The 13,362-nt window shown below is 51.9% G+C and overlaps 1 protein-coding gene across 2 annotated transcripts; it reads left to right on the top strand.

Annotated features, from left to right (window-relative positions):
• The first annotated feature begins 3,151 nt into the window (after positions 1–3,151).
• Positions 3,152–12,970, top strand: slc44a5a (solute carrier family 44 member 5a). Of its 2 annotated transcripts, none has more exons than XM_084707261.1 (19): positions 3,152–3,225; positions 6,177–6,261; positions 6,441–6,525; positions 6,748–6,870; positions 7,237–7,297; positions 7,424–7,552; positions 8,003–8,126; positions 8,354–8,466; positions 8,550–8,681; positions 9,103–9,202; positions 9,434–9,526; positions 9,664–9,751; positions 9,886–10,148; positions 10,500–10,698; positions 10,890–10,963; positions 11,057–11,127; positions 11,745–11,833; positions 12,183–12,267; positions 12,724–12,970. In XM_084707261.1, the coding sequence occupies exons 1-19, from the start codon at positions 3,177–3,179 to the stop codon at positions 12,834–12,836; spliced, it is 2,076 nt and encodes a 691-aa protein (XP_084563387.1). In that variant the 5' UTR covers positions 3,152–3,176; the 3' UTR covers positions 12,837–12,970. The 2 variants fall into 2 exon arrangements, with proteins under 2 accessions (XP_084563387.1, XP_084563386.1); XM_084707260.1 differs by having other exon boundaries at positions 7,424–7,570; positions 8,018–8,126.
• The last annotated feature ends 392 nt before the right edge of the window (positions 12,971–13,362 follow it).

The raw sequence follows: 13,362 nt of genomic DNA, 5'->3' as shown, positions 1-13,362 counted from the left end.
GTGAGAGAGAGATAGACGGACAGAGGGGAGGAGGGAACAGAGAGAATGAAGAGGTAGAAAGATGGAGTCAGTACTGTAGACCTGACCTATATCTAAGATGCTGCTACTGGTCCTTGAAACTTTAATAAACACAGACACCCATACACACACAAACACACACACACATACCCATACATGCACATTGCATCCCTGTACAGTACAGAGACTAAACATACCAGCCCCTTTAATCCAAGGCCTGTGTAGGGCTCTGTCTGCTGTGTGTGGGTGGTGCGTGTGTGGTGTGTGTGTGTGTGTGTGTCCCTTTCCCCCAAGGATGGGAGGATGAGACAGACAGCGAATGAGAGGAGTGGAGGGGAATAAATCATTTTCCACCTTCCTTTCCTGCTCTGTAATAACCAGACAGTTTACACTGTCTGTCTCTGACAGTGATGGAGAGATGAATAGAGAGAGGGAGGGAAGAGGGGGGAAGGTGGACAGTGGGAGAGGGAGAGAGAGAGAGAGAGAGGAAGTGAGAGAGAGGATGGAGAGAGAGAGAGGGGGAGGGATAGAGAAAACAGAAGGATAGAGAATAATGTTGAAGCAGGAAGGGGAGGGGCTGACTGGTGGGTGAAACATTCCTCTCTTTGATCTGCACACAGGAAGCTGCTGGAGGAGATGCCCTCTCATCTACTTCCTGTTCTGACCGAGAGAGAGAGAGAGAGGGGGGGGGGGGGAGAGGGGAGAGAGAGAGAGAGAGAGAGAGAGGGAGAGGGAGAGAGAGGGAGAGGGAGAGAGAGAGAGAGAGAGAGAGAGAGAAGGGGTGGGGGGAGAGAGAGAGAGAGAGAGAGAGAAAGAGAGAGAGAAAGGGAGAGAGAGAGAGAGAGAAAGAGAGAGAGAGAGAAGGGGTGGGGGGAGAGAGAGAGAGAGAGAAAGGGAGAGAAATAAGAAAAAAGGAGAGGGAGAGACAAAGGAATAAAGAGAGATTGAAAGAGAGGAGAAAGAGACACACACACCATTCACACTAACACACCAACACGTACACGCACATGCACCAATCCCAGGGTAAACTAATTGGACAGGCCTAATTAATCCAGGATTTGGAGGAGAGACACCAGGGTTGTTGCTATGTGGTTGCCATGGACGCGTTAATCGGATTGGTGCTTTTAGGATTAGAGTGACAACGTTGTTATGAATCACAGGGCTTCAAACAACTTGATTGGCCGGGACTTAGTGTAGACTCAAATGTGATTGGAGGGCTGTCCTTTCCACTGTCTTCTCACTTCTCTTCTTCTCCTCTCCTCAAAACTCCATCTTTCTAGCACTCTTTCTCTCCCCGATTCTCACAGAGTGTGTGTGTGTGTGTATGAGAGAGAGAGAGTATGTGTGTGTGTGAGAGAGAGAGAGAGAGAGAGAGAGAGAGAGTGTTGAATAAGACATGATCATAACTCTCTGGCCTAGTTCTAGGTCTCGCTTTCTTCTCTGGTAGTAGAGTAACGGAACACACACACACACTGCCTCACACTAACTCACACACACACACACACTGCCTCACACTAACTCACACACACACACACACACACTCACATACCACACTCTGTACCACAGCTGTCAGACCAGAATTCACACAACAATGGGGTGACAGGAGTTACAAGTCTCTCTCTCTCTCTCTCTCTCTCTCTCTCTCTCTCTCTCTCTCTCTCTCTCTCTCTCTCTCTCTCTCTCTCTCTCTCTGTTTCTGTCTCTCTCTCTCTCTCTCTCTCTCTCTCTCTCTCTCTCTCTCTCTCTCTCTCTCTCTCTCTCTCTCTGTTTCTGTCTCTCTCTCTCTCTCTCTCTCTCTCTCTCTCTCTCTCTCTCTCTCTCTCTCTCTGTTTCTGTCTCTCTCTCTCTCTCTCTCTCTCTCTCTTTCTCTCTCTCTCTCTCTCTCTCTCTCTCTGTTTCTGTCTCTCTCTCTCTCTCTCTCTCTCTGTTTCTGTCTCTCTCTCTCTCTCTCTGTTTCTGTCTCTCTCTCTCTCTCTCTCTCTCTCTCTCTCTCTCTCTCTCTCTCTCTCTCTCTCTCTGTTTCTGTCTCTCTCTCTCTCTCTCTCTCTCTCTCTCTCTGTTTCTGTCTCTCTCTCTCTCTCTCTCTCTCTCTCTCTCTCTCTCTCTCTCTCTCTCTCTCTCTCTCTCTCTGTCTCTGTCTCTGTCTCTCTCTCTCTCTCTCTCTCTCTCTCTCTCTCTCCCTTTCTTAGTCTGCTGTTCTCTCTCTTCTCTCTCCTCCCTGCTCTTTATAGGCACTCTTCATGCTGTTTGGGGAGTTGGACGTTCTATATAAAAACTCTTAAAAAACACATGAGAATGTACAGTTTAACTATGTGTGAATAATTAGATTACAGATCTAAAACAGTGGAGTGCTGTTTTAAAATCTAGACAAGTATTGTTTGTGTAAGCCGACAGCATTGTGTCTGCTGGTGTCTGATAAACATTCGTGCTTTTCAGGAGAGCCGCGCTCGTTTGATCCCTCATTCAGGGGACCAATCAGGAGAAGGTAAGCAGAGGTGTCATTAAAGGAACATTCCAGGGAGAGGGTGGAGGAGAGAGGGTGGGAGATGGGTGGAGGAGGAGAGAAGGAGGAGAGAGGGAGGAGGAGGAGAGAGGGTGGAGGAGGAGAGAGATGGACTCGGTTAGTGGGACAGCAGCACCGTCGACAGTACAGGAACAGGATGTGACATCACAGAAGGTCTGTCACAGGAGAGGAGCGGCCAACTGGCTGTGTCAGCAAACCAGACACAAGGCAGCCAGCCAGCTAGCCAATCAGGCAACCAGCCAGCTAGCCAATCAGGCAACCAGCCAGCTAGCCAATCAGGCAACCAGCCAGCTAGCCAATCAGGCAGCCAGGCATCTAGCCAATCAGGCAGCCCCCCCAGATTGTACCTTTAGACCAAAAGGCAGTCTGGATGGTGTCCTGGCCTGGTGCAGGTTTTCTCCGCTGCTGTGTGTTCCAGGTTCCACAATCTGGTTCATTCTGCAGACTGAGAAGCTCTTCATCTTCTGTGATGATTTAAAACCCAATTTTACTGCTCACAGTATCAGCTAGACAGTCATTAATCTAAACCACCTCTGGGTAACGCACACACACGCACACAAACACACATGGTGTGTGTGTGTGTGTGACTTAGTGTCTCTGTCTCTGCAGGAGCTGCACAGATGTGTTGTGTTGTATGATCTTCATCATCGTCATCCTCGCATACATTGCTCTGGGGACTGTGGGTAAGTACACACACACACACACACACACTCAAACACCTTTTTTCGAACCCACACACACACACCTCCTCAGACCTTGTCAGTGTGTGTGTGTTAAGCGTTGTCAGGAATCATTCTTCCCTCACAACCATCAAGAGCTTCTCAATCCGTCTCTTCTCATCTTCTCCTCCTCTTCTCCTCCTCTCTGTCTCTCCAGCTAGTGAGCACAATCTCTCTGACTCTCTCTTTTGTTCTCTCCTTTTCTCACCTTCTGTCGCTCTCTCTTTCTCTTTCCTCTCTCTTTCTTTCTCATTCTATTTCTGTGTCTGTCTTTATTTACTCCACCACCCCATCTTGCTCGGGTACCTCCAGGTTCTAGAACCCTCTCTGTGTTCTGTTGCTCGGGTACCTCGAGGTTCTAGAACCCTCTCTGTGTTCTGTTGCTCGGGTACCTCCAGGTTCTAGAACCCTCTCTGTGTTCTGTTGCTCGGGTACCTCCAGGTTCTAGAACCCTCTCTGTGTTCTGTTGCTCGGGTACCTCCAGGTTGTAAAACCCTCTGTGTTGATGACCTCATCCCATCCATCTCTCTGTGCTCTACTCAGTCCCCTGCCCACTAGCGTGAGCTCATGCCTCAACAGGCTGCCCCCAAGCAGAAGCAGTCGAGCGCAGAGTGCTGGAGAGTCACGCTGCACCTGCAGTTCTGACTGAGAGCCATGTGGATGCTACATGTTGTGTTTGTACGACGCCTTAGATAGAAGCATCTGCTGGATTAATAAATATTTGAAAATGAATTAAAATCCTCAGACGTTCAGCCAGCCTGGCTGAAACCGATGATGTCATGCCATTAGGAGAGCGGAACACACACACACACCGACATGCCTGTTAGCAGACACACACACTTTAGTAGGTTCAAACGACACCCGGACCACACACACACTTCTCACACACACACACACACACCACTCACCTCAAAGCTTGTCTCCACAGCAGCCCCCCCCTCTACCAGCACCAAAACCATGACATCATCCTACGATGACATCACCCACTTAGGCAGACCCTCACCCTTCACTCCTCTCTCCCCCGTCTGTTGCCCCTGGAGACACCCCCCTCCCCTGACTTCCCCTCTCCACTCCTCTCTCTCCCATCTCTCCTTTGTCTGCCCCTGTTTCTGCCTCCGTCTCCTCCCCTATCTTCCCCTCCCCTGTCTCCCCCATCCTCCCCTATCTCCCCCTCCTCCCCTATCTCCCCCTCCTCCCCCGTCTCCCCCTCCTCCCGCGTCTCCCCCTCCTCCTCTGCCTCCCACCTCCTACCCTATCTTCCCCTCCTCCTCTGCCTCCCCCCTCCTCCCCCGTCTCCCCCTCCTCCCGCGTCTCCCCCTCCTCCTCTGCCTCCCACCTCCTCCCCTATCTTCCCCTCCTCCTCTGCCTCCCCCCTCCTCCCCTGTCTCCCCCCTCCTCCCCTATCTCCCCCTCCTCCCCTGTCTCCCCCTCCTCCCCTATCTCCCCCTCCTCCCTTATCTTCCCCTCCTCCCCTGTCTCCCCCCTCCTCCCCTGTCTCCCCCCTCCTCCCCTATCTTCCCCTCCTCCCCTGTCTCCCCCCTCCTCCCCTGTCTCCCCCTCCTCCCCTATCTTCCCCTCCTCCCCTATCTTCCCCTCCTCCCCTGTCTCCCCCCTCCTCCCCTGTCTCCCCCTCCTCCCCTATCTCCCCCTCCTCCCCTGTCTCCCCCCTCCTCCCCTGTCTCCCCCTCCTCCCCTATCTCCCCCTCCTCCCTTATCTTCCCCTCCTCCTCTGCCTCCCACCTCCTCCCCTATCTTCCCCTCCTCCTCTGCCTCCCCCCTCCTCCCCTGTCTCCCCCCTCCTCCCCTATCTCCCCCTCCTCCCCTGTCTCCCCCTCCTCCCCTATCTCCCCCTCCTCCCTTATCTTCCCCTCCTCCCCTGTCTCCCCCCTCCTCCCCTGTCTCCCCCCTCCTCCCCTATCTTCCCCTCCTCCCCTGTCTCCCCCTCCTCCCCTATCTTCCCCTCCTCCCCTGTCTCCCCCCTCCTCCCCTGTCTCCCCCTCCTCCCTTATCTTCCCCTCCTCCTCTGCCTCCCACCTCCTCCCCTATCTTCCCCTCCTCCTCTGCCTCCCCCCTCCTCCCCTGTCTCCCCCCTCCTCCCCTATCTCCCCCTCCTCCCCTGTCTCCCCCTCCTCCCCTATCTCCCCCTCCTCCCCTATCTTCCCCTCCTCCCCTGTCTCCCCCCTCCTCCCCTGTCTCCCCCTCCTCCCCTATCTTCCCCTCCTCCCCTGTCTCCCCCCTCCTTCCCTGTCTCCCCCTCCTCCCCTCTCCTGGGGAGATCTGGAGCAGTTCAACTGATGCTGCTCCTTTACACAAGGTTTCTAATCCTGCTAGTCTGCATGTACCTGTGTGCAATGCAACACACACACACACACACAAATACACAATCACATATACACTAACACACTCATACACACATTGAAACACTCACTCACACACATGCATAATCTTTCTCTTATTGTCAATTTTCCTCCCTCCCTTTTTTCATTAAAACATCATTTCTTTTCTCAGCAGTCAGACTACAGATTACTATAGTAATGATGGTCTTTATATCTCCCTGTCTCTCTCTCTCCTTCTCCTCCCTCTCTCTCCCTTTCATCTCTCTCTCCATTGCACCATCTCTCTCTCTCTCTCTCTCTCTCTCTCTCTCTCTCTCTCTCTCTCTCTCTCTCTCTCTCTCTCTCTCTCTCTCTCTCTCTACCTCTCTCTCTCTCTCTCTACCTCTCTCTCTCTCTCTCTCTCTCTCTCTATCTCTCTCTCTCTACCTCTCTCTCTCTCTCTACCTCTCTCTCTCTCTCCCCCTCTCTCTCTCTCTCTCTCTCTCTCTCTCTCTCTCTCTCTCTCTCTCTCTTTCTCTCTCTCCATCCAATCCTCCCATTCATTTTCTCTCCCTCCCCTGTCTCCCTCCCTCCCCCCAGCCTGGCTGCATGGCGACCCCAGGAAGGTGATCCACCCTACAGACAGCTACGGACAGTTCTGTGGTCAGAAGGGAACGCCAAACGCGTGAGTCCTCACACACACAAGGGTACACTCTCTCATGTCAGTCTGATGGATGCTGTTCTCTATTGCCCCCTGCTGGTCAGCCAGGAGCAGAGCAGGCTCAGCTCTGCTTCTTTAATGCCGTCAGGAGTGTGTGTCTGATGATTACTCTGTGTGTGTGTGTGGCGTTTGTGCTCCTGTAGGAACAAAGCCATCCTGTTCTACTTCAATATCCTGAAATGTGCCAACCCTGCTGTCCTCATCAACCTGCAGTGTCCCACTACACAGGTAGTACACACACACACACAGGTAGTACACACACACACAGGTAGTACACACACACACACAGGTAGTACACACACACACAGGTAGTACACACACACACACAGGTAGTACACACACACACAGGTAGTACACACACACACACAGGTAGTACACAGACGGAGGTACTGTCGCACAAAGTCACAGGTCATGTGTGTTTGCTTGTGTGTGTGTGTGTGTCCTCTCCAGATGTGTGTGTCCCGGTGTCCAGACAGGTTTGCCACCTACACAGAGATGCACCTGCAGCTGAACAGAGCATCCTGGGAATACTACCGCCAGTTCTGTAAACCAGGCTTCAACAACCCCTCCAAGGTACACACACACACACACACACATAGGTACACACACACACATAGGTACACACACACACATAGGTACACACACACACACATAGGTACACACACACACACATAGGTACACACACACACATAGGTACACACACACTAACATCATCTCCTCTCTGTTTCCCTCCTCCCTCTCTCCCTCCTCTCTCTCTCCCTCCTCTCTCTCTCTCTCTCTCTCTCTCTCTCTCTCCCTCCTCTCCCTCTGTCCCTCCTCTCTCTCTCCCTCCTCTCCCTCTCTCCCTCCTCTCTCTCTCTCCCTCTCCCTCCTCTCTCTCTCTCCCTCCTCTCTCTCTCTCTCCCTCCTCTCTCTCTCCCTCCCTCTTCTCTCCTCCAGCCGGTCTCTCAGGTGCTCAGGGATGAGGACTGTCCTTCTATGATCTTTCCCAGCAGACCCTGTAAGTACACACATCCCTCTCTCCCTCTTTCTCTCTCTCTGTAAGTACACACATCTCTCCCTCTCTCTCTCTTTGTAATTACATACATGGTCTTTTTCTCTCTCTTTGACTCTCTCTCTTTCTCAGTCCTCCAGCGATGTTTCCCAGACTTCATCACTCTGAATGGAACTCTGACCGTGGCCAATCAGACGGCCTTTAAGGACGCCCTGGACACCGCCCGCAGTGTGACAGAGCTCAGAGATGCTGCCAAGTTAGTCACACACACACACCTCAGCCTTCTCCCTCTCTTTCACAGTTCCTAATTGTCCTCCTTCCCTCCCTCCTTCTCTCTCCCCCCCTCCCTCCCTCCTTCCTTCTCTCTCCCCCCTCTCTCCTTCTCTCTCCCCCCCCTCCTTTTCTCTCCCCCCCTCTCCTTCTCTCTCCCCCCCCTCCTTTTCTCTCCCCCTCCCTCCTTCTCTCTCCCCCCCCTCCTTCTCTCTCCCCCCTCTCTCCTTCTCTCTCCCCCCTTCCCTCTCCTTCTCTCTCCCCCCTCCCTCCTTCTCTCTCCCCCCCCTCCTTCTCTCTCCCCCCCTCTCCTTCTCTCTCCCCCCCCCTCCTTCTCTCTCCCCCTCTCTCCTTCTCTCTCCCCCTTCCCTCTCTTCTCTCTCCCCCTCCCTCCTTCTCTCTCCCCCCCCCTCCTTCTCTCTCCCCCCTCTCTCCCCCCCTCTCCCCTCCTCCCTCCTCTCCTCCCTGGCTCTCTCGTCAGTGGTGTCACAGGGCTGGTGGACACCAGAGAGCTGGGAGTGAAGATCGTAGAGGACTACGCTAGCTCCTGGAGCTGGATCCTCATGTGAGCACACATATACACACACACAGACAGAAACACACAGAGGTCTCTCTCTGGTCTCTCTCTGGTCTCTCTCCATAGTCTGGTCTCTCTCCATAGTCTGGTCTCTCTCTGGTCTCTCTACGGTCTCTCTCTGGTCTCTCTCCTGTCTCTCTCTGGTCTCTCTCCATAGTCTGGTCTCTCTCTGGTCTCTCTGGTCTCTCTCCAGTCTCTCTGTGGTCTCTCTCCAGTGGTCTGGTCATAGCCCTGGTGGTCAGTCTGGTGTTCATCCTGCTGCTTCGCTTCACCGCCGGCCTGCTGCTCTGGCTCACCATCCTCTCTGTCCTCCTGGTGGTCGCCTACGGTCAGTGTGTGTGTGTGTGTGTGTGTGTCTGCTGATTGGTGTGTGCGTGTGTGTCCTCTGATGAGGGTGGTTGTGTGTTCCAGGTATCTGGCACTGCTACTGGGTGCTGGTGGGTCTGAGAGAGCAGCCTGGAGCGGACGTCCCCATCGTGGACATCGGCCTGCAGACAGACGTCCACGTGTACCTGCAGCTCAGCCAGACCTGGCTCATCTTCTGTAGGTACCCCGGAGGGGTGTGTGTCTGTGTGTGTGTCTGTGTGTGTGTCTGTGTGTGTGTCTGTGTGTATGTCTGTCTGTGTGTATGTCTGTGTGTGTGTATGTCTGTGTGTGTGCGTCTGAGGATGGTTTGATGGATGGGAAGGTACTTCATTATGTTCATGATATTCTCCTCTGTATCTTTCCCCCCCTCTCCTCTCCTCTCCCCCCCCCCCTCTTCCCCCCTCTCTCTCCCCCCTCTCCCTCCCCCCTCCCTCTCCCTCTCCCCCTCCCTCCCCCCTCCCCCTCTCCCCTCTTCCCCCCTCTCCCTCCCCCTTCCCTCTCCCCCCTCCCTCTCCCCCTCCCCCTCTCTCCCTCCCCCCTCCCCCTCCCCCTCTCCCTCCCCCCCCCCCTCGCTCCCCCTGTCTCTCCCTCTCCTCAGTGGTCAGTCTGGGGGTGAGTGAGGCCTCCATGTTGCTGATGCTGATCTACCTGAGGAGGAGAGTGCGCGTGGCCATCGCTCTGCTGAGGGAAGCCAGCAAGTACGACCTGCTCCTGTCTCTCTCTCTCTCTCTTTAGTTTGGTCTGGAAATGTTGTTTCAATATGAGTAATCCAAAATGGTTTTTGTGGTGTAACTGGTGGTCTAACTTATCTGGTAGTTTTGACTTCCCAATAAAGATAGACTTTGACTTTCTTCATTACTCAGACTATCTCTGTTTTTCTGTCTCTCCTGTGCTTTCTCGCCCTCCTCTGTCTCTCTCTCTTCCTCCAGAGCAATCAGCTACATCATGTCAACTCTCTTCTACCCAATCATCACCTTCCTCCTCCTCGCTGTCTGCATCTCCTATTGGGCCGTCACGGCTGTGTATCCCCGACCAATGTGAACTGTTCATTAATCAGTCAATGTAATGCTGTTTCTCTCCCAGCAGAAGGCAGTGTTTGTGTGTGGTTGTGCTGCTAGCAGTAGGAAGCTGTTGTGGTCCTTAGCAGGCATGTTTGTAGTTTCCTTGCCTCCTCTGGAGAAGCAGTCTACAAGGTGATGGCTCCTGAACCCAACTGCAGCTACGCCAACCGCACCTGCAACCCAGAGGTACGACACTTCCTGGTTAACGAAATCACTTCCTGGTTAGGGAGGAAACTTCCTAATAAGCGCTAACACTTCCTGGCTAGCAAGATCACTTCCTGGTTAGCTAGGATACTTCTTGACACTTCCTGTCATTCCAGACTTTCAACAAGACCAACATCTCCCGGGCGTGCGCAGGCGCCCAGTGCACGTTTGCGTTCTACGGCGGGGAGACGCCCTACCACCGTTACCTGTTCCTGCTGCAGCTGTGCAACCTGCTGGTGTTCCTGTGGCTGGTGAACTTCACCCTGGCCCTGGAGCAATGCTCCCTAGCCGGGGCCTTCGCCTCCTACTACTGGGCCCGCCGCAAGCCCCAGGACATCCCCGCCTGCCCCCTCTTCTCCTCCTTCAGCAGGGCCATTAGGTACGGGTGTCTGTCTGTCTGCCTGCCTGTCTGTCTGTCATTCCCTCTATCTGTCTGTCTGTCTGCCTGTCTGTCATTCCCTCGGTCTGTCTGGTCTCTCTCTCTGTCTATCTAAACATGCATCTTGACCTCACCCCCCGACCCCCAGCTATTCTGTCTGTCAGTCTGTCGTTTTGTCTGTCAGTCTGTATGCCTGTCTCTCTCTCCCTCTATCTGTCTGCCTGCCTGTCTGTCTGTCTCTCCCTCTGTCAGTCAGTCTGTCTGTCAGTCTGTCATTCCCTCCGTCTGTCTGTCTGGTCTCTCTCTCTGTCTATCTAAACATGCATCTTGACCTCACCCCCCGACCCCCAGGTACCACACAGGCTCCCTGGCGTTCGGAGCCCTGCTCCTGGCCGTGGTGCAGCTGGTGCGTGTGCTGCTGGAGTACCTGGACCAGAAGCTGCGTGGCTCCAGCAGCGCCCCCGCTCGCTTCCTGCTCTGCTGCCTGAAGTGCTGCTTCTGGTGCCTGGAGCGCTTCATCCGCTTCCTCAACAGGAACGCATACATCATGGTGAGGCGGTTAGCGCCGGCAGGCGGTTAGCGCGGCGAAATGGTTAGCATGGGAGGCTATTTAGTAACGGGAAGACAGCTAGCATGGTGAGCTATCTGGTTTTGGGATCGAGTTTGTCAGCATCGCATTGGGGAATTGTTGGCGTGATGAGCGATTGAGAATTAGTTGAAAGTCCTGTGTTGGTGATCCAGGTGGCCATCTATGGGAAGAACTTCTGCACATCAGCCAAAGATGCCTTCTGTCTGCTGATGAGGAACGTGGTGAGGTGAGGCCTCCTGATGCCTGGGTCTGGATTAGTGATCTCCCCCGGGTTGGGTGGCACCTCCCTGGGCTGACACCCCTCTCTGTCTGCCTGCAGGGTAGCAGTGCTGGACAGGGTGACAGACTTCCTCCTGTTCCTAGGGAAGGTGCTGATATCAGGAGGAGTGGGTGAGTTGGGCAACTATAAAACACACACTATTACTCACACATACACCATAACACAAACACACTCACGATTAGATACAATACCTTACATTTACATATATTCATTTAGCAGACGCTTTTATCCAAAAGCGACTTACAAGATAAGTTTTCAAAAGTGCATAGGTCACTGATCATAACAACGAGATAGCCCCAAACATTGCGAGCAGCCAAAACATGAAGCATACATTGTGAAAACCAAATAAGTGCCAAATGGAAGAAACATAAGAGCATGTAGTTAAACAAGTTACAATTAAACAACATGAACCTCAAAAGTGCAAGAGTGTACCTGTAGAAAAGCAAGTAACAATAATATATTTCACAGCGAGTACAATCATTTTTAATCAGTTACAACTAACCAACAGGAGCAACAAGTCCCTCAATAAGAGTCATTGTGTTCCTGGAGGAAACTAACATCAGGTCCAGCAAATCATTCCACCCTAACTTACTATGCAGTCCCCACTTGCAGTTGTGTTAGGGCAGGATTGTCTAACCAAGTGTGTGTTATGGTGTGTGTGTGTGTGTTATGGTGTGTGTTATGGTGTGTGTGTGTGTTATGGTGTGTGTTATGGTGTGTGTGGCAGGTGTCATCGCCTTCTTGTTCTTCACAAAGAAGATCCCGATTGTTCAAGAGGAAGTTCCCAGTTTGAACTTCTACTGGGTTCCTCTTCTGGTGAGATACATCTACACAAAAAATGAAAAATACATATATATATATATATATATATATATATATATTATACACATATATATATATATATATATATATATATACACACACACATATACACACACATATATATACATATACATATATATATATATATATATATATATATATATATATATATATATATATATATATATATATATATATACATATACATATACATATACATATACATATACATATACATATACATATACATATATATATATATATATATATATAGCTGACCAATAAAGCATTTAGTTAGTATCTAGTCACCATAGTGATTCTGTTCCTGTCGTCTGATTGGTAGACAGTGGTGTTTGGGTCCTACCTGATCGCTCATGGATTCTTCAGCGTCTACGCCATGTGTGTGGACACCCTCTTCCTGTGTTTCTGTAAGGAGACATCACACACACACTGCACACACACACACTGCACACACACACACTGCGCACACAGACACTGCACACACTGCACACACTGCACACGCACACACTGCACACACACACACACCATGACACAATTACACAACCTTACACCTCAATGCACACACGCTGTCTGCTAACACTAACTCTGGTCTTCTGTGATTGGACAGGTTTTGCACGATCACCTGACTCTTATTCAATTCCTCACTCAGTGCAAGCATGGTCACCTTTCATTTCTGACCTTCTCTGACATCTCCCATCCTTCCTGTTTCCACTTCCTGTCTCTGCTACTATTGCTCTTCTGTATCCTCTCACTACCTCCGGTCTTTACTTCCTGTCCGTACTTCCTCCGTCCACTTCCTGTCTGTACTTCCTGTCTTCTCTCTCCATTTCCTGTCTATCGCCTCCCTCCCTCCCTCCCTCCAGGTGAGGATTTGGAGAGGAATGACGGCAGCCCAGAGAGGCCTTTCCTCATGTCAGCTGGCCTGCACAGGATTCTGGGAAAGACAGACCACAGTCCCAGGAAGTCCAAGGAATAGCCCCGCCTCTCCTGACCCCTGCATGGCTGCTCCGATTGGCTGAGAGACTCGATGATGCAGCATGCATCTGCTCACTAGTAGCTTTGCTCTACAGACACCTCTAACACACTTCAACAAAGATCTGAGCAACAGAACCTGAGCCACAATCACTGGCACACTGTCTACTGACAAACAACAGCTAACATACCTGTGTGTGTGTGTGTGTGTGGTGGTGGTTACATGATGGTGTGTACCGTGGAGGTCAGAGCTGTTGGTCTGTTGTCAGATGTGTGTGGCACCCACTAAGGGCTCTGATAATCTGATGTCTGTATTATGATCCTGTTTTCTAAATCAAGTTTTACACTCGCTGGAACAAGACTTGTGAAGCTCTCCCAAGGCTGCGCGCGCGCACACACACACACACACAGTAAGCAAGAGCTCAAGACAGATGACATGTAAACACAGACTGACTGTGTAGTGTGTATCATCGACTGTACACACGTTTCTTCCATAGATGAGGGGGGAGAGGAGGAGGAAGAGGCAAAGA

This window comes from Hypomesus nipponensis, chromosome 10, assembly GCF_054491055.1.
Source record: "Hypomesus nipponensis isolate SF chromosome 10, ASM5449105v1, whole genome shotgun sequence".
Lineage (NCBI taxonomy): Eukaryota > Metazoa > Chordata > Actinopteri > Osmeriformes > Osmeridae > Hypomesus > Hypomesus nipponensis.
Note: the sequence above shows the minus strand (reverse complement) of the source record. Positions and strands in the feature narration are given on the sequence as shown.